Source organism: Ailuropoda melanoleuca, chromosome 3 (genome assembly GCF_002007445.2).
Source record: "Ailuropoda melanoleuca isolate Jingjing chromosome 3, ASM200744v2, whole genome shotgun sequence".
NCBI classification, from domain to species: domain Eukaryota; kingdom Metazoa; phylum Chordata; class Mammalia; order Carnivora; family Ursidae; genus Ailuropoda; species Ailuropoda melanoleuca.
Window position 1 is genome coordinate 118,841,051 of NC_048220.1, and position 22,434 is coordinate 118,863,484.

A 22,434-nucleotide genomic window follows, 5' to 3' on the forward strand; every position below is an offset into this window, starting at 1 on the left:
AAAAAAAAAAAAAAAAAAAGAAAGATGTTTAGATCAGTTTTATCTCTTTTAACATCTTTTCCCAGCTGAAAATTCTTTTCTAAATCTTGAAAGCAGTTCTTAGTTTATTCCATATTGATAACTATAGAGAAGTTTATCCACAAAGTGAAAAGATGTCTTAATTGACATGTGACAAGTATAAGATATTTGAAAAGCAATTTAAGCCTGTGTATTTGTTACATATTTATGTTTTATATATTAATTATATATTAGCATATTAATAATATATATAACCCCACTAAATGAAGTACTCTCAGATATTAAATATCCTGCTTAAAATATTATATTTGGCAAATTTCATACTACATTCATAAATACTGGAAAAGAACTAGAAAACTACTTCAAAACTCATTCTAGATGAATCCTTTTATATACACATATAAATACTCAAATGGCATTGGAAAATCCAAATTTTATGTCTCATTTGCTACAGAATAAATAATCTAGTTATCAGATTCACCCACATTAAAATTTCAATTTTATATCTATAGTAGACATAGCAAACTATAGCCTGTGGGGTCAAATTTGCCCACCACATTTTTGTATGTGTATATAAAGTTTTATTAGAATACACTGACACACAACACATGTTGTCTATGGTTGCTTTCATATTACAATGTTAAAGGTAAGTGGCCCACAAGGTTTAAAATATTTACGATCTGGGCCTTTAAAGAAAGTTTGCTGACCCCTGATCTATATCATGTCATACTTTAATTCAAATTGGAACAAAGTGCCACCCACCTTGCCAGTGTAGTCACTATATTCCGTACATTTTAGGTCATTGAAAATTAGTTTATTTATAATGAAGACAAAAACCAAAGATTTGGTTTGTAGCAACTGAAAAAACACTATTATGAATAAAGCAGACAGAAGAAAAGATTCTAAGAAAAATCTGGTTTTAAGCACCACAGTTTTGATATTGACACTGGTACTACAAAGATTTCATCAACATGCACCTATTACATTACTATGAGGAAGAGCTATAAAAAGAAACAGGGATCAAATGATCCTTTCCGTGACATGTATATACAGAAAGAAAAATAAATAGTGGAAGCACAACTTAACGTTATATCTCAATGAACTAGAAAAAGAAAACAAAGCAAGCCCAAATTTAATAGGAGGTACTAAATACTAAAGCAGAAATAAATGAAATAGACTAAAAATAGAAAAGATAAATGAAACTAAGAGCTGAATTTTTGAAAAGATAAAAATAGACAAACCTTTAAGCCACACTTACCAAGAAAAAAAGGAAGAGCATTCAAATAAATAACATTATAAACAAAATAAATCAAAATGGATACCACACAAAGGATCCTAAAAATACACATATGTATATTTCCAGAAACATATAACTTGCCAAGATTGACTCATGAAGAAATAGAAAATCTGAAGAGACCAATTATTAGGAGATTGGATTAGTAATCAAAATTTTCCCAACAAAGAAAGGCCCAAGACCAGACAACTTTTCTGGTGAATTCTAACAAACATTTAAAGAATTAGTACTAATTCTTTTCAAACACTTCCAAGAACAGAAGAGTAAGGAAAGGCGAGAACACCATCCAAAGGGAGCATTACCCTGATACCAAGACCAGAAGACACTACAGGAAAAGAAAATTACAGCCAACGGACGCTACAGGAAAAGAAAATTACAAGCCAAGGGACGCCTGGGTGGCTCACTAGGTTAAGTGTCTGACTCTTGATCTCAGGGTAGTGAGTTCAAGCTCCACACTGGGCTCCACACTGGGCTCCACACTGGGCATGGAGCCAACACTAAAAAAAAAAAAAAATTACAGGCCAATACTCTTGTACTCATGATAAACACAGATTCAAACTCCTCAACTAAATATTAGCAAACAGAACTCAACACATTAAAAGAATCAAGATTATATATCACAATCAAGTGGGATTTATTGCAGAATGGTTCAAAATCTGCCAATCAATGTGATATACATTAATAAAATGAATAAAAATCCACGATCATCTTAATAGATACAGAAAAGCATTTTAGAAAATTCAACATTCACTCATGATAAAAAAAACAAAAAACCAAAAAACTCTCAACAAACTATGTACAGAGGAAATGGCCACTAAAGACCATATATGACTGGCCCACAGCTATTATCATACTCAATGGTGAAAAGCTTTCCAAGATTAGGAACAAGATAAAGATGCCCAATCTCGCCACTTTCATTCAACACAGAACTGAAGTCCTAGCCAGAGCAGAGCAATTAGGCAAGAAAATAAACAAATAAAAGGTATCCAAACCAGAAAGGAAAAACTAAATTGTCTCTATTGGTAGATTACATGATATTATATATAGAAAACTCTAAAGACTCCACCAAAAAACTGTCAGAACTAATAAATTAAATAAGGTTGCAGGATACAAAATCAATATACAAAAATCAGTTGCATTTTGATACACTAACAACAAACTATCAGAAAGAGAAATTAAGAAAACAGTCCATTTATAACTTCATCCAAAAAAATAAAATATCAAGGAATAAATTTCACCATGGAGGTGAAAGATCTGTACACCGAAAACTAGAAAACATTGATGAAAGGAACTGAAGAGACAAATAAATGCTAACAAATTTCTATGCTCCTGGATTAGAAAAACGCTGTAAAAATGTCCATACTACCCAAAGCCATCTATACATTCAATGCAATCCCTATCAAAATTCCAGTGTTTTTAATAGAAAAACAAACCGCCCTAAAATTTGTACATAACCATGAAATAGTCAAATAGGCAAAGCAATCTTAAGAAATAAGAACAAACCTTGGGGCACCATGCTTCCTGATACTAAATCATGCTGTAAAGCTACAGTAATCAAAACAGTATAATACTGCCATAAAAACAGACACATATATCAATGGAACAGAGAGCCCAGAAATAAACTCATGCATATATGGTCAATTAATTTACAAAAAAGTAGCCAAGAATATTCAATGAAGAAAGGACAGTCATTTTAATAAATGGTGCTGGAAAAAACTGGACAGCCACATGCAAAAGAATGAAACTGGACCACTATCACACATTATACACAAAAATCAACTCAAAATGATTAAAGATTTGAACATATGACCTGAAACCACAAAACTCCTAGAAGAAAACATAGGTGGTAAGCTCCTGGACACTGGTCTTTGCAATGACTTTTTTGGATTTGATACCAAAGCAAAGGCAACAAATGCAAAAATAAACAAGTGGGACTACATCACACTAAAAAGCTTCTACACAGCAAAGGAAACCATCAACAAAATGAAAAGGCAACCTACTGAATGGGAGAAAATATGTGCAAATCATGTATCTGATCAGAGGTTGATATCTAAAATCTATAAAGAATTTACAACTCAACAGCAAAACAGCAATCCGATTAAAAAATAAGCAGAGATCCAAACAGACATTTTCCAAAGAAGACATACAGATGGTCAACAAGTATATGAAAAGATGCTCATCACTAATCATCAAGGTAATGTAAATCAAAACCATAAGGAGCTACACCTGTTAGAATGGCAAAAGGACAACAGATAAGTGCTGGTGAGAATGTGGAGAAAATGTAACCTTGTGCACTGTTTGTGGGAATGTAAATTGGTGCAGCCACTATGAAAAACAGTAGGGAGGTTCCTCAAAAAATTGAAAATAGAACTACCATATGATCCAGCAATACCCACTTCTGGATATATATCCAAAGGAAATGAAATCACTATCCCAAAGAGGTATCTCCACAGCTTGCCCCCACCCATGATCACTGAAGCATTATTTTCAATAGCCAAGACATGGAAACAATCTAAGTTATTTAGTCTATCGACAAATGAATAAAGAAAATGGGTGTATATGCGTGCACACACAATGGAATATTATTCACCCATAAAAAGGAGAGCATATCATTTGCAACAACAAGGATGTACCCTGAGGGCATTATGCTAAGAGAAGTCAGACAGTGAAAGACAAATACTGTATGATCTCACTTTTATGTGGAATCTAAAAAAACAACTCACAGAAATATAGAATAGATTGATGGTTGCCAGAGACAGGGTTGGGAGGTGATTGGTGGGTGAAATGGGTAGGTGGTCAAAAGGTACAAACTTCCAGTTACGAGATAAATAATTTCCGGGGATGTAATGTACACCATGGAGACTACAGTTAACAATATTATAGTGTATATTTGAAAGTTGCTAAGATCGTAAATCTCAAAAGTTTTCATCACAAGGAAAAAAATAGAACTACGTGAGGTGATGAATGCTAACTAAACTTACTGGAATAATCATTTCACAATATATACATACATTAAATCATTATTTTGTACACTTTATTAAAATGTTATATGTTAAATATAATTTCAAAAAATAAAGAAACGGGGGATGCCTGGGTGGCTCACTTGGTTAAGTGTCTGCCTTCGGCTCAGGTCATGATCCCAGAGTCCTGGGATAGGGTCCCACTTCGGGCTCCTTGCTCAGCAGGGAGCCTACTTCTCCCTCTGCCTGCCGCTCCCCCTGCTTGCGCTCTGACAAATAAATAAATAAAATCTTAATAAAAAATAAAGAAATGGTGGAAGCAATGTCTCCAAATATACTGACTATAAAGTATATATAAAAAGATTTATTTTCAAAAATTACTCTCTTCATTAGATAAATTCAATTATAAATGGCATGACTGTATTTCTTCATATAAAAAATTGGGGCAGATTTTGGCTCTTACTGTAAGATTGATTTTAGCCCTCATAACTGAATAAGGTAGGAAGAAAACTGGTTTCTCCATTTTAAAAGTGAATGAACCAAGGCTTTGAAAGGCTATGATTTATTCAACATTCTGATACCAGTGCTCTCTGTACTATCATTTATAATGAACTTAATGGAGAATTTTCAATTTGCAACATCAGAAGCCAGAGAAGGATAATTTTTTTGTGGGCAGAGGAGCAGAGCCAGATTTAAAATTCCACATTATATTGTATCGTATTATATCACAGATAGTGTCTTATATACTGTTACTCTATTATTCTAACATAGTTAATTCTCTTATTCTAAAAAAAAGTTACCGAAACCCTCCTCTATAAGAGGCTGATATAGCTATTAAGATAATGAATACCTACTTGATATTATACTATACATTATATTATACATACAGTTGACCTTGAATAACATGGGTATGACCTACACAAGTCCACTTATGCACAGATTTTTCCCAATAAATACAGTACAGTACTATAAATGTATTCTCTCTTCCTTATGATTTTAATGTTTTCTAATCTCTAGCTTACTTTATTGTAAGAGTACAATATATAATACAAATACAAAATACGTGTTAACCAATTGTTTGTTATCAGTAAGGTTTCTGGTCAATAGTAGGCCACCGGTAGTTAAGTTTTTGCAGAGTCAAAAGTTATACACGGATTTTCAAGTGTGTGGGGGCCAGCGCCCCTAACCTCTATGTTCTAAGAAGGTCATTGTACATTAGACCATATAATAATATTAACTTATTACTACAATATTATGTTAACAATTTAATATTATACTATGATCTATCACGTAGATATTCATTATCTTAGCATAGGTATCAGGCTCTTTTAAGGGAGGATTTCAGTAACTTTTTTTAGAGTAAGAAGGTATTCAGTATGCTAGAGTAATGACTGCTTCTTCATAAATAGGAGGTTCTTCCACAATTAATTATTTACCCCTCAACTATATGCCTATTTTTAACATACAGGAAAACCTTATAGAAGCTATGTCCTTGGGCTGGCTTGAGAAACAAAAAGAGAAGGAACAAAAACACCACTAGCAAATTTTAATACATTTAATTCTTATGAAAAAAATTCTACATAATCTCTTTAAATCAGTATCAATCATCTATTAAGCAAAATGTGAACCAAAAATTTTCTATGAACAGAAATCATGGACAAACATTTTCAAAATACTGCTGTAAAAATCACACCCAACAATAGTTAGGTATATAGTATAACAACTTCTGTAATAAATATTCTCCAAATGTTTCCTAAAGATACCAATGATAATAAGAAACTGATTGCAGAAACTGAAAATTTGAGTTTTTTGAAAAGCATTTTATAAAACCATTCAAATGAACCAAAATAAATGTCCACTGCAGCACTATTAAAGATTCTGAATATTACAGTCATATCCACTTTACTAAGAATTCCTCAATTTAGAAATCATAAACTATGCCAAAAATTCACTCTCAGAGATAGTACACTTACAGAAGCCTAGAATCCTAAACACAATCCAACTAGATTGTGTTCAGTGCCACATAAAATGCAACCAGTTAATGTACTTTCATGATCAACACCGAGTAGTGTAACTGGTATAGTAGTAACTGAGGCGAAATAACAGCCCCAAATGTGACTGCAACCATTACCTAGTCAAATGAACACTACAGTTTAAACACTATTGACTATCTGAGCTGCTACATTAGTACACACTCCCAGTGAAAACCATTTTCAGTAATTGTTTAACTGTTTAAAGGCCATGATCTCAAATACGGATGGTATGGGATATTTCTTAAGAACTGAGTGCAAGTGATATAAAACAATACACTAGTTGGAAGGAAATAGGTGGAGGAAAGACAAAAAATTAAAGGTAAAATATTGTGAGACACTCTGGAATTATAAAAACCCAAATCAAATTATTAATGTTTGTAATTACTAAGCTGTTAACAACACATAACGTGCCAGTCTTAAAGACCTCATTACTTTATATTATTTAAACTGGAGACATATACATTAGGGTATATTAGGATAATATTCTAAATAAAAATATTTCAATAAAGATATTATTTTTGGCATTTAATATACTAACTGAAATACATTATATTAGAAGAAATTTTAGAAATTTAAAAGGTTTTATAAAGATTATGTTGGTTCTCCATATCCATCCCCTGCTTGAAAAGGAAGAAACAAGGATGGTAAGAAGACAGAAGATGATAGAAGCAGGATGAGAACAGAAGTGATACTGAGCCAATCTGTAACAGCTATAGAGCAAAATAAAGGGAAAGGGTAATTACACAGACATAAGTAAGAATAAATCTCTTTGGAACCTTAACAAAAAAGTAAGTAGTTGACAGGATAAAAAGAGTTATTACAAAGTTTAGGGAAGAGAAAGTTGAAAATTGTGTAGCTCTTGAGCTAGGGTCTATTGGTGGGAACATGAAAGATGAATACATAATTTTAATCTGCACACAAAACCTTTTCTGAAACATGGTGTCAATACAGTCATTCAACAGCTATTTAATATGCTCTAATTTATGGTAGGTACATACACATGTCCCCACAGAAATCAAATAAAATGTAACTATGTCACTTTTACATTTAATATGTTCACACAAATGACAAAAATAAGTTATATATTAAGAGTCATAAATCTATATCCCTAACATTCTAAATTTATCAGCTTAAAGCATTCTCAAGGAATTTTAAACTACACTAAAGAATGAGTATTTTAGATATGGACATCAGGTAAAATATTTAAAAAGATGGAATTTCATGGCTCTTCCAAGAAAGGAAAACATACCAAGAATTTTGGCCTGAGAAATCAACCACAAGAGTATCTCAATAATATTCAATCTAATTCCTTTACTCAGAAAAACACCACCGGCATGTCAGAATATGTGATTCTGTGACTCTCCAAAAGAAAATTCCAAGTAATGTGTACCACACAAAGGGCCAATAATCCACAACTGTGCTTCCCATGCACGTAATTTAAAGAATTCACTATTCTGTAACTCTGCTACTGCTTAGTAGCAGAGATCTAAAACAAAACCAAAATTAGTAGATTAAAAAATAACAGATATGAATTCTAAGGTATAAATAAAGCCAAATGATATCTACATGGGGTCTTGAAGTGAATCTAAGCATTAAAATAATATTTTTTGATGAAAAGGTCCACTTAATTATAACTGCAGATTGGTAATACATGTGTGTATATATACGTACCTGCACATGTACACACACACGTGCGCGCACACTACACACACCCTACTCAAATAGGCAGACATACCCAGACAGCCTATTTACTAACACGAACATATCAAGCATATACATTTGTGTTAAAAGTACATTTAGTAGAAACATGGATTAGTATTAAAAAGTTTACCATTCACAAGGCAATGAAAAAACCATGGGAAAGAGTAGAGCAGTTACTATTAGGAGTACTATATTAGGAGCTACAATCATTTCTTGATAATCAGTTGTAAAGATTCTTTGTTAGGACAGAGCTTAGAAAGCAAGGCTAGCATAAGCTGACAGAGGGAAGGGGAGAAAAAGATGGTCCAGATCAAGAGACAAGAGGGTACCACTTTCCATCTTTCCATCTGACTCTTCTAAAATTGTATACCTATACTCTTTAGTTTATACTGTATATAAGCTACTCCCAAAGTTTCAGTGAAAGTTTTAAGAAACAATCTTTATCTAAAAGAAAACAATTCTAGCGCTGGCCACTACATTCTAACAATTTCTTTTATATAAACGAGTAATTCTAAAGAGATGTATTCAAGTTAAATAATAAAGGCTATTTATTAAAGCTGAAGTTTTAATTTTTTGTTGTCTGATTGTTATAATTTAAAATCTGAAAGCTTCACTAAAGAAGTACAAATATTAGTGATAAAGACAATCTTTTTTCATTTTTGAAAAATAAAACCAAATAAACATTGAAAAAGTAAACATTTGATAAAGACCAAGTAATAATAAAAAAAGACTGATTATAACAAGTCACTTCTTTGAATACAGTTCTTTGTAGTGACACTATGTTTTCATTGAGCTTTCTTTGGTAGGCAAAACATTTTACAAAAATAATAATAACCATTACACCTTCTGGATTTCCTAATACACTGCAAGTACTACGCAATACAACTTTTTGTAATGATGCAAACATTCTCTAGCTGTGTTAATAAGGGAGCCATTTGTCACATGTGGCTACTGAGGATATAAATTCTTAATTTTATTTAAACTAATTTCCATTTAAATAGCTATAGAGAGGCTAGTGACTATCCTATGGAACTGCACAATTCAAGAGTTTCATATATTTATAAGTAAATATAAATCTAAGTTGTTAATGAATCTCTTTCACAGAATAAGAACTTAAAAATCAAACTTTCACCTTTATTGCCTTAAAACTGGTATCTTCATGTATTTATATCACATGGGCTACATATGTCTTGCCACATACCATCATCAAATTATATATGTATGTGTGTGCATATACATGTAGATATATGTAAATATTTTAAAAGTAGTATACAAAGGAACACAAAACTATATTTTCTGCACAGACTGCCATTGTATTTTCAACACTTAAAGACTTTTTCCTGGAAATACTACTATTCAAGTAACCATAGACTTTAACTCAGCAACCATACAATAAGCAAAACAAAAAAACCACTCCCAAACCTCACCAGCTAATGATTCAACCTGATTTAAGAGGTGAATACTATTCCTTAAGACAAAAAGGGCAAAACTATGTATTTTTTAAATAAAATACCTATAACTGACCACCTCTCCCACAAAAAGGGAAATAACCTTTCTCTAACTTTCTAAATTATATAAATTTAAACTATGCCTCAATATTAACTCAGAGATAGGTATGTAAGAAAACCATATAAGACACAATATTCTTAAGAGCTTATAACATTGATTTTTGTATACCATATAGCTTTACTGAGATGTTAAAAATTAAAATTCAATTTACTACCTCCTTATAGAATGGAACACCTCTTCAGTCTAAATAACTTTTTACGAAAGTTGTTACATATATTCATTCTAATCATTCATTTGATTAACAAGCAACTTTCAAAAACACCTGAAATAACTAGACAGCAAAAGAACTTATCTCTGTGTACCAAAGTAATAATCATGAATACAGTGAGTAGTTCAAGTTGGGGTAGAAGATAATTTTCACTGGCAACTTTTCATTTACCTTACTGAAAACAATTCATTACAGTTTCATATAAATGTTGTATTTTCCTACAGCAGTGTTTCAATTTTTGTAAATTTCCATTTTTTTTAATCCTTAGTAACCCTGAAACTTAAACCAAAACTGATTAGAATACAAATGACATCAGTATAAGTATTCTTACCTTTATTTGACTTTGATGGTTTATTCTTGATAGGTTTAAGGGAACTTCTTGATTTATCTTCTCTATCTTTAATAAGTTTCTGAACATCATCCAAAGACAGTTTTTGCAGGACAACTACAGGCTTAGCTCCTTTATTTAGGTCTTCAACTAATCCCATTTTTTCTACTTTGTCTTTCTGCTCTCCTTTCATTTCCATTTTCTTTGTCTCCTGAGTAATATTACCATCTTTATCCCTCTTGATTTTTGGAATGACAAAATTTTTCAATGCACCAGACCTGCCCCCCAACAAATAACTTGGAAATTCTGCCTTATTGTCAGGGTGCGCTTTATTACTGTCTACTTTAGTCTTATTACCCTCTGTCCTTTTGTCATCTTTACTATTTGGTGATTTAAAACCAGGCTTATCAGGTCTTGATTTATTAGAATCTCCTTGTTTAACACGAGGACTGTCAGGCCTTGATTTTTGCTCCCCAGAAGATGGTCTTTCCCTTGAGTCCCCTGATTCATGTCTATGTTTTCTTTCTAGTTTATCAGGTTTTGAACCATCAGATTTAATGCCATGTTCATTTCTATTAGAGGATCTCAATGTTTCTGGTCTTCGAACCCTTGACTGATCCCCCCGATGCCGCTCTGATTCGTTCCTGTCATCTGATTTTTGTTTACTATCATGGTCACGTCTTAATGACTCAGAAATAGATCGCCCATCAGGTCTCTGCTTTAAGGCTTCAGCTCGTTCTGATTTTAACCGAGGTGAATCAGATTTAATATCCTGTTTATGTTTAGACACTTCAGGTTTTTTCTCTGTTGATGGCTTTCCAGAATCCCTCCTATTTTCATGCCTATGTTTTGGTGTTTCAGGCCGACCTTCATTTTTTTGCTTTGGAGTTTCAGGTCGGCCCTCACCTTTCTGCTTTGGAGTTTCAGGTCGTCCATCACCCTTCTGTTTTGGGGTTTCAGGGCGCCCATCACTCTTCTGTTTTGGAGTTTCAGGTCGGCTTTCACCCTTTTGCTTTGGGGTTTCAGGTCTTGCCTTTGTTGTTTCTGATCTGCTGTTATTTTGTTTGTTGTCATTTGGTTTTATTTCAGACAGTCTATTTTCACTCTGTTTAGGTTCGGCTGTGGTGCTCTCATTTTGTTTGGATTCAGTTGTTCTGCTCTCATTCTGTTTAGGTTCTTCTATTTGTGTCTCAATTTTAGTTTCTAACTTACTTTCACTTGATTTTGTCTCCACCAATCTGTTTTCATTTGGTTTAGATTCTGCCAATCTTTCATTTTGTTTCATTTCACTCTTTGAAAGCTCAGAATCAGACTTTTTTTTAGGAGTCTCAGGATGGTTCTCTGGTGTAGCTTTAAGATTTCCAATAATATCTTCCTGAAGAACAGAAATAGGCGCATCATTACATTGTTTGATTTCTTCAGGCTTTTTTATGGAGTCTGAATCCTGAGTTATAGAAGCCTGAGAGTCCACTCTTCCTGCCTGATGAAGATCAATGCTAACCATTAATGCTGGCCTTGACCCATTTCCCGTAGAACCCGTCTCCTGAGAAGCTGGTCTATTACCTCCTGTAGCACCCCCAGCCTCCTGTGGGTAAGAATCTTGTTTTCTTTTTTTCAAAGGCTTATCTGAAATTCAAAGATAAATATTCAGTATCAGTAATAGACATATATTCTTATCTTATTAAAAGCCATATGGACTTGATATTTCTTTAAGTCACAATGTTTTTTTAAATGTGGTGAATGCAAATGTCAATATGCGTGTATAAAATAGCAGGCATGAATCACATAATACTTCTAAACCAAGGTTTAAGAAAATATTCATGCTGGCTGTACCTCAACAAATATTAGCGACTATAGTAACAAGAATTTAACAGTGTATTTGTTGATTATATAAATAAGACCAAGAGTATAAAATAAATAGAACTTATAATACATTAAATACAAACATATATTTATGTTTGTATATGTTTGTATACGTAAAGGATAAACCAGATTCTTTCCATAAGAATAAGGGAACCAGTTATAAATCACATGTTCTCATTTAAGATCATTTAACCATTAACCAAAAACTACTAAGTGCCCCATATCTGCTAACATACTGAACAGGAAACAAGCTTTTACAACATGTAAGACAAGTATGGAAAAGAATAAAACCCAAAAGAAACAGAAATCATGCCACTGAAAAAAGGTAAATGAGAATAAGGGGGGAAAAAAAAGTGTTTAATAGTTTGTCATTAACCTTTGATCCAGGATTCCAATTCTTTAAGGTGTCAACAGCACAAATGGAATTTAAAAGCTAACACACATTAGAAGTATATTTAAAGTAAGGAAATATTAATATTATAAGTATAAAAATGAGACGCATATAAGGACTTTTTAGATAAACCCTGTTTCAAAAGCAACTTCCACTTAAGAAAAATGCTTTGGTTCTTCAATGTAAAGTTCTAGGGATCTATATATTGGCCTCCGTAAGAAATAATTTATGGTATTCTGAAATATAAAGACAAAAATACATACAAACACAAATCCACCACAATAAAATGCCAAGGTATTTTTAAGTTAGGTATTTCTTCTGTGCGTGATTCCACTTGACTCAAGGCTGCTACATCATTTTCTACAAACTGAATCTCTAGTTAGTTCTTGGTAATAGTTATATTACAGCACCTTAAAGTTTTGTCTGCTTTAATATTTACTTCTAAATTGCCTGGCTTTGTTTTAAAGGTCATTTTAAATCATTTTTATAGGAGAACCTCTAGATTCCCTTATGATATTCATTAATGTGATAGAGTATCATTTAAGGAAAACAAGGTTAAAAGTCAAAATGACCACTAAAAAAATAACCTCTTATTGTTAGAAAACCAAGTTTGAAAAAAAAAAAACAAAAAACCTTAATGGTAATGTTGCTTTTATACACCAAAGTTCCATCATTTTGTTTTCAAAGTGAGAAGCAGCAGTCTATTCCAGCTTAAAATCTAGAAAAAACATTTTACTAAAATTTAACTCAAGTATTTGCTAGTAATTTTTTGTAGAAGTCAGTCATTCTGGTTCTTAGTTATTCAGAAGTCAAGTCTACCATCATATATGCTCCATTTGTAAAATAACTACATAATAATATTAATAAAGTATCTTACCTATTTTCCCCAGTTAAAACTACCCTGGCAAGAACTTATATGAAACCTTCAGCCTTAATACTTAAGAAGGCACTCAGAATATTAATGTTTCCTTAATTTTATTTTGTAATGTTCTGCCATACAAAATAATCTTTACATCTTGCCGTAGGACACACCAAATAATTATTACCTCATACATGGGATGCTTTATCACCTTATACCCTTAAACCTTTAGGACAAGAATCTAGAAATCGAAATAGTATAATCTAGGTGAAGATTTTTATATTTTTCAATGAAACAGGCTTGTAAAAGTCATTAAAATGGTAACCTAAGTGTACTTAACAACCATAATGACATCACAGAGCTCAGGCATCTTGAAGATTTCTCTTAAGAAATCTGTGGCTTATCCTTTTATTAATATGATCAGTCTTTCTTCTGAACTAACATTAAAATATCTTGGAGGCTAAATTTAAAGGATTATAAAATACTTAAGAGTTTATAGATCATTAACCTCATTTCGAATTATCGTTTATCATTAAAATGGAAATTTAGCATAGTTTAATTTCAAAGAAATTGTTATGTTTGATTTAGTTATCTTAAACTATAGATAATATGATTATAATAAAAATGTATGAAAGCATCTGCACATGAGTAATATATTAAGATTGGAAAGATCTTGTAATTTTTTTCATTATGCACAATATATCGCTAAATACAAAGTTTTAATTTTTCAACTATTGAAAAGTACGTCACCTCTTCTGTAAAACCGGGAAAAATTCCATTACTGCTGCAAGGATTCTTGAATATGTTAAGAGCACGCAGGTCTGATTCACTTGATCTGATTCAGTTCCACCATGAACTTATTCCTGTAAAGTGGCTCTGAATCTGCACGTCACTTTTGTCTATCCACTTTTGTTATCAGTCTTCATTACATCATAACCTTCACCTAATGATGGAAAGCCATCTCTATAAAGAATAATTCCAATATTTGGGACACTGATTATCTTTAAGCCCTTTTCAGCACTGGGTACCATAAGTTTAGCTATCAGAATGCATATAGTCCTGAAGAAAATGCATATAAAAAGATACCATAATTTCAAAACCAACAATACTTGTTATCTAGTTACTGATATGAAAATAAGATCCAGCTCTTAGAGAAATTCTGAACTTGATTATTCTTGTAAGAAACAAACTATATCACTTGCTTAAATTTACAAGTGATAACTGAAAACACTTAAAACAACACAATTATACACATAGTAGCCAATTAGGAAAAATGAAAACATCCTACCCCTAAACCACAGTATAAACTAAGTGGTTAACTCTCCTATTTCCATCTAGTCTCTTATTCTAAATGACAGTAGGTAATTTACTTTTTATAAGGGTTATAGTGTAAGAATATCGTAACATTGTAAAAGACATAAGTAGCTAGGCTAGGCCATTCCTCATACTTACTAACATGGAAAGTGGACCTTGAGAAAAGATGAAATAGGCAAAGATGAACAAAGAAACTCCCTCTTCAACAAAAGAAAGCAGGAATTTTCAGCACATGGAGGTGATATTAATGTCTATGACAGGTCATCCCACAAGCAAAGATGAACAGCCTTTTAAAATTAATTTATGTAATTAGACATTGAAAATATGAGCAAAGGTTGAGCAAAAAGGTCCTTTAAGATTATAAAATTTTAGGTTACAGAGATTTAACCTATCAGTGTATATTAAACTATCCAAAGAAGGGAGAACAGGCCAAGGGACATAAAAACCAAGCAGCCAGAAAAGTGTCCTCTATGTGTGGAACAGAGGTACATTATGTTCTGCCACAGCCTAGGTAAAATACTTCTTAAAGAGTATTCTATCCCCTTTCTTAGACAGCATAATGATCAAACAACCATGTGTGTTAAACTTTCTAATCTTATTTATAAGGTATAGTTTTTTCATTTTTGGTCTATTGAAAGGAAGCTTATCTCATAACAAATGAAAATAACGGGAAACAAGCTCAGACCCTGTAACAGAGCTCTGTAAAGCAAAGTAGTCTTTTTTGTTCCTTAACCACCACCAATAGTTACCAATAGTTATAAAAAAGTTCTCAGGGCCATAATTAGACTGCAGTAAATATCAATTTCACAATTTAGTCCTAAAATGCAGTGGTAACTAGTAATAAATTCATTTCAAGGAAATATTTCAATTCTCCAGGGCTGACTATAAAACTACCACTTCAGAAAATGCTGCTTTTATTTATAACCTCACCCACAGTCTTATAGCAACATACCAGACCTTTAATCTTTCCAAAATCTCAAGATAACTGCTTATAATATAAAACACTATTCCATCACACAGTGTAGAAACTGAATACAAAATGACAAGGTTCAAATCACAGGTGTTAGGTGGCATCTAAATTCCAAAGGTTTTCAAATAAAGCCACAAAATAATGGGAGCATGGCTTTCAGCAAACAAGTCAGAAATGACAGCACTAATATGAGTTTGGCAAAATCAGCATAACCAATTTGGGAAAATACACATACTAAATCATCTGAGTCAAACTAAAAATCAGGTAGTTCCAATGAACATTTATTCCTTTAATCCTTATAGCACCAGATATCTCTGTTAAGTCAACTTACAGAGCTCAAAACTGTAAGTCAATTCTGCTCACTCAACTTTTCAATTAACCTTTGTTATAGTCACACTATCACAGATTACAGAGAAAACTGATGAACTAAAAGTAAAATATATATTACAAGTTTCTGAAAGAACAGTACGCTCTTTGTTGAATTTGTTTTATTTCCCCCCAAAAAAGTTAGTAGTCTGAAATAAGTTTGTTATGATGCAATTAGCCTTATTTACTATCCTTATTTTCAATCAGTTTTTAAAAGTAAAAACTTCAGCTTCAACAAATATGATACAATAAAAGTTCAGGCAAGTTAAAAAAAAAAAAAAAGAAAAGTTCATCATTTCTTCTGTTTTTGTTCCTACCAACTTTAAAAAAAATCATTTAAAAAATTAACCCCCTTTCTGAGAACATAATTTCCCAAAACACAGATTAAAATGTCATGCAAAAATTCAGTTCTCAAGGCAACTAATATTTCTCAATCAAGAAATTAAAATTTTATGTTTCTTGCAAAACTGTCCTAGGATTCAGGAATTTGGGATTAATACCATCAAGAGAAATTAAATAATACTGCTCTCTTGATTTGACATGCATATACTTTTAGAAGAGGTTAGAGGAGGAGATACATTTTGGAACCCACAGTTATTATTTCCTGAACCCAACATTATTAAACCAAAGAATAAGAACACTGTATATCATCCTTAACATCAATAATTTAGTATTTAAAAAAAAATTCCAGTTCCCTAGCCAATAAAATAAAGACTTCTGGCAGTCTCTTTATTTGCACCAACCTGTGATCTAGGCATTTAGCAAACATCACAGAACAGCAATTACTAAATAATGTCTGTTCTTTCAATAATGTTAAAAAGATCCATCATGGTAGGAAATATAATACAAATCTTTAGCATGTTTCTTAGCCTAGAAACACAATTATCTACAAATGATCTTGTCACATAATGAACAAGATCATATATAAAAAGTTCTACCCAACTTTACGAAGTTCTGTTTTATAATTACCAAAAAGAAAATATGAAAACTATGTATCACCTTTATATCACCTATATATCACCTGGAATATTTAACTATAAAATTAAAGCATAAAGTATGCTTTGGTTTGGGTAGTCAAATGTGTATATGAATCTGTAAAGACATAAATCCATAAATTACATTACTAATTTCAATAACTGATTCATCAGTCTATCAAAATTTTCAAAAGTTTTATACATAATATTCACCAAATAATTAAGAATAGAGACTTTTATTTGATTATAATTTTTTAAAAAACACAAAAAAAGCCCATAAATTCAGAGAATAGGTATCCTGACATTCCATCCTAACACACTACTCAGACAAAAGGGGACACTTAACTCTAATCAGCAAGAAAAGATCCTTGATCCTTAAGCTTTGCTACTTAACATTAATTTAAAATTCTTTCTGTAATTTTTTTACTAAAACAACAACAACAACACCCCAAACTATATTTTTAAGAGACGGCAGGATTGGAAACAAAGTGAAAAATCTAACTGAATTAATCTACACACAAACTTTTCTTAAATGTACTGATTCAAAATAATTCTATATCAGTTACCCTTGTTTTGACAGAAAAGAAGGTGAAGATGCAAAAACTATACTAACATAACTTACAGAAAATACATGTGATAGAAACAATAATGTTCATTTTAGTAGACAAGCACAGATAATATCATTTGATAAATAATAGGTGATAGACCTGTGATACAAAATTACCAAATCTCAGATAGTTGTTTCAAATAAAAAATGAAATCAAGATTTTAACTTCCAAGGTATGAGCATTAGTAATAAAAACATAACTGAGGGACATAATGAATTATAAAATATAAGGAAAAAAAAGAGTAACTGAAAAACACCCTTTTTTACATTATAATTACATATATACCCAGAGTATGAAGGGGTACTAATGAAATTATTTTACCTTTGTCTTGAACTTCTTTTGAAAAGCGCTCCCTTTCAATAGCTGATTCTCTTTCTATTCGTTCAATTTCAGCTAATGCATCCAATTCCACTTCATCATATATAGGTCCCTGTTGTGATACCTGCTGCTGATTCTGTACCACAGAAGTCTGGGGCTGTTTTGTAGCAACTGAAGTGTTCTGTTGTAAAACAGGCACTTGATTTGCTGGAAGGAATGCTGTTTGTTCTTGCTGCGACAAACACTGAGCAGCATTTAGTGGGCGGTTTACATCCTGTGGAGTAATGGGTGTTTTTGAAGTCTGTCCTGGGTACTGCACATTAAAAGGAATATCATTTTCTGAAACATTGCTATTTTCCATACCAGAAAGCATATCCTCTTGCTGGTCCATGTCTGAAGACCTTACACGAGAAAGTCTTAATGTAAGTTTAGTAGAGTCCTTGGATGGAGAACTAATGATATCATACATTGCAGCTTTTTCACTCTGGTCTTTTTCATCCTTGCCTAATTTCATTTTCTTTTGCTTCTTTTGTTTTCTTTCTGGAGAATCTAGCAAGATGTCTGGTGGAACATCTCGAGGTGATGAACAAGGTAGAGGCTGAGACTGAAGGATTAAAGGTGGTCTTGATCCTAGAAAAGCAATTCAAGAGGAATGAACAACTGTGCTAGTTTTACATTTTCTTACACTGTGATAGAAATATTAAACAAGTGACAATATCGTAATGCAAGAAACAATATTAAGAAATTATCTAATCTCAGTGCCTTATTTACAAAATGTAAAAAGAAAGCCTAAAGACTTGTCCCCCATGGTCTTTTAGCTTGCTCACAGATGATCCAGGTTTAAATTTAAGTATGAATATTCCATCTTCCAGATCTGTATTAAATATGTTATTTCTATTTTTGTCCCTATAAAATATACTTAGCTTGAAAATAACAAAGGAGTTCATTGTTTCTAAAGATGATACAACACAAATATTTTGGGCAAATACTCTCTATTCTTTCACTTATTACCTAGAAAAACTGACAAGTCTAAAGTAAGAAGAACAAGTCCATCAAATTGTAAAATAACAAATTAATTCTAGAAACTACACTCACATGAATATTTACTGGTGTAAGAAAAAGAAAGTGGGAACAATTACAATTTTTAGAATCTTCACTTACTTCACAAACTGGTGGTAAAATACTGATTTATACCTTTATATGGTGTTCTCTTTCTCCCTCCACTTAACATCATTCACATACTCTCTTCAGTTTGCTAATCCTCCTTCTATTAGAAAAATATGCAAGTCCAGCAAATATCAAGGCTCAATAAAATATCTTCAGCCCAAAAACCATTAATTTAACAATTGCTTTATGATACAAGTGGTAAAAATAAGCTAATCAAATGGAAAAATTCTCCTAGATAAGCTGTTAAATGAGGAAAAATGTATTGATATGCTTCAGAAATAAAAGTATAATTGTTATATTTCTTATCATTAGGCTATAAAAAGTTTAAAAATCCATAGGAAATTATAAAAGTCAGGATGAAAGTGCTTTATAGAAAGAACTTAAACCTAGACTTATCTTAAATTAAGGTTTCAGTGTTTAATATATATACGATTTTTAAATATATATGTGTATATATATGATTTTTCCATGATACATAAATCTGCCCTTTCATTGAGCAATGTTATTATATTTAAAGTGTGATATATAAAAATATAACTTTTCAGAGAACATATCTATTAGATAAAATGTGATAAAGATGTAACTGAAGCAATTAAAAAAAAAGATTTTATTTGTCAGAGGGGGAGAGAGAGACCACAAGCAGAGGGAGCAGCAGACAGAGGGAGACGCAGGCTCTCCGCTGAGCAAAGAGCCCGATGCGGGACTCAATCCCAGGACCCTGGGATCGTGACCTGACCGGAAGGCAGACACTTAATTGAGCCGCCCAGGCGTCCCAAGATGCAACAGAAGCAATTTACTAGAAATGTTAGTTTGAAGTTATATCAACAGATAAGTGTTTTTAGACAGCTTATATGGGAAGTTAAAAAGAAATGAAACTAACATTTCTGGACCGTTTATTTTGCATCAGAACTTGTGCAAGGTGCCTTGCACATCAATTCATTTAAATAATTTACAACAACCTTGATGTGTATTATCATCACTATTTTGCAGAAAGGAACATGAAGCTTATAGAGGTTAAGAAACCTGCCCAAGGTTATATAGCTAGCAAACCTGAAAAATTTAAACCCAGATTTTTCTAACATCTGAATTACAATACACCATATTGCTTTTGTATTTAAAATTTATGTGATAAATTATATATATTTTAGAACAAATTAAAATTAAACATTCACCTAAAAATCAAATTAGACTGACAATGCATTCAACCTTCAAAACTAGCTGGAAAACAACCCCATGAACAGAAGTAGAGGTTTCTGATGAACAGTTGCTCTAAAGTTTTTTTCTTTCTATCTAAAGTTATCCATCCGGGGCGCCTGGGTGGCGCAGCGGTTAAGCATCTGTCTTCGGCTCAGGGTGTGATCCCAGCGTTCTGGGGTCGAACCCCACATCAGGCTCCTCCGCTAGGAGCCTGCTTCTTCCTCTCCCACTCCCCCTGCTTGTGTTCCCTCTCTCGCTGGCTGTCTGTCTCTGTCAAATAAATAAATAAAATCTTTAAAAAAAATTTTTAAAAAAATAAATAAAATAAAGTTATCCATCCATCCATCCATCCTCAAGAGTTATAGGAAAAAGAGGCTGATTATCTAGATCAACCAGCCATCCCACTGTTACTCCTCCCTGGCAGTCTGAATAATTTCTCACCCTGACAATATTTGCGGGATATGTACCTAACTTTGATGCCTACCCTACAAATAGTTATTCTGAAAGTTGCTTGCTCTTTCATAAGCTGAGTTATTTTTATCCCTGAAAATTCATAGAATTATAGAATAAGAATGGCTCATAAAAGTTCAACTTTCACCCCAGGAAGAATGTGTCCCAACTCTTTGATTAGAGACAATCTGTGAACAAAAAATCTTTATAAGAAAAGGCACACCAATCCATGATTTAGAAGGCTATAATTAGAAATTCTCATGGATACAGAAAAATTATTATCAGCTATATTAAAATTAATTACAAGCTAATTCTTTAACATGTACTACAATATTCTCTTTCAATAACTCTGGTAACTCAAATTACCACACTTAAAGTACTTCTAAAAAAAGCCCAAACTTGGACTTAAATTCACAATTTTATGAATCTCTTATACACAAAAGTCGACACTAGGTTCTTTGGGAATTTCAAGATAAAATTCATGTCCATAAGACAGTACAGGATAAGTTATTAGGAAAAAATATAAACTGATGAATGGTTTAAGATTAGGGGAGAAGGATCCATGGAAGATCACCCATTTAACTTAGGACTTGAAAAGATAGGATTTTAATAAGCACAAATGAAAGTATGTGTAAGAGATTTAGAGCGGTAATATAGAATAGGCCTGATTTTGACAAGTGACTACATGAGAGGTGAGAGACAACTTCATGATGATTCAAGACTGGAATGGCATTAAAAGAAATTGGAATGGCAAAAAGAACAGTGAGAACAATCTTGAAAATGAATCTGAAATACCAGCTAGACATGAGGAAATTTTGTTTGGAAATCAAAAATTACAACTTGGGACACAGGACTAGAGCCAAAGACACTGATTTGGCAATCCTGTTCACAAAAGTAATCAGTTTTGCCATTACCAAAACGGAGTAAAACAGCCAAGGAGAAAAGTAAAATGGGAGATTAAAAAGTCTAATGACAGAAATCTTGAGGAAAGAGAGAATAGACAGAAGAAAGCAGATCAATAATTTCAAATGGTTAAGAGAAGTTAAGAAGGTTGTAGTTTGAAAAGACCATTGGATTTATCAGTGAGAGCAATACTGTGTATATCTGAAAACACTATCAATAGTTTACAGGGGATAACTACACGTTTGTTTCTTTCCTACCATAAAGAAAAACAATAAAGAATAGTTTCTGGTATCAACAACGAAGAAGTCTGAGCTCTTTACTCAATATGAAATAGAAAATGCTAAGGTGCCTGCATGGCTCAGTCGATTAAGTGTCCAAATCTTGTTTTCAGCTCAGGTCATGATTTCAAAGTTGTCAGACTGAGCCCTGTGTTGGGCTCCATATTGGGCCTGCTAAGATTCTCTTCGAACCACCCCACTAAAAAAAAATTATATATATCTATAGATATATCTATATATATATCTATAGATATATATGAAATATATGTGTGTGTGTATATTTCATATATATACATATATGTGGTGTGTATACACACACACACACACACACACACACACACACACACACACACACACACACAAAATCCTGAAGGAAATTTTAGTTACAATAATACCTTTAGGAGTTCCATCACTTCCAGCAGGGGAGCATACTGGTTGTGGAGACCTCAAGGGAAAAGATGCAGCATTCCTCAGTGTTGAAGAATCTCCATCCTAAGAATAGAGTATAAAATTTATACCTTCAATGATAGGAGAGGCTTTAGAGAAATCTTAAACAGACCAATAAAAGACATAGACTACTGACAAGTAAAGTGATGGTATTCAAAAGCAAAATTCTTCTGCACTTTCCTGTTTTCTTCATGGTAAATCTTAGAAGAATTGAAATT

The 22,434-nt window shown here is 32.4% G+C and overlaps 1 protein-coding gene across 5 annotated transcripts in view; it reads right to left on the minus strand.

Annotated features, from left to right (window-relative positions):
- NIPBL (NIPBL cohesin loading factor) overlaps positions 1 to 22,434 on the minus strand; it is a 185,028-nt gene that overhangs the window by 74,604 nt on the left and 87,990 nt on the right. For 4 of the 5 annotated variants that reach the window (XM_002923367.3, XM_011230031.2, XM_034657009.1 and 1 more), the window contains 3 exons: positions 22,165 to 22,261; positions 17,778 to 18,404; positions 10,115 to 11,737 (listed from right to left, as the gene is read on the minus strand). In XM_002923367.3, the coding sequence (XP_002923413.1) occupies positions 10,115 to 11,737; positions 17,778 to 18,404; positions 22,165 to 22,261 (2,347 nt within the window). The remainder of the gene's footprint in view (positions 1 to 10,114; positions 11,738 to 17,777; positions 18,405 to 22,164; positions 22,262 to 22,434) is intronic. The other variant, XM_034657010.1, reaches the window with a different exon arrangement.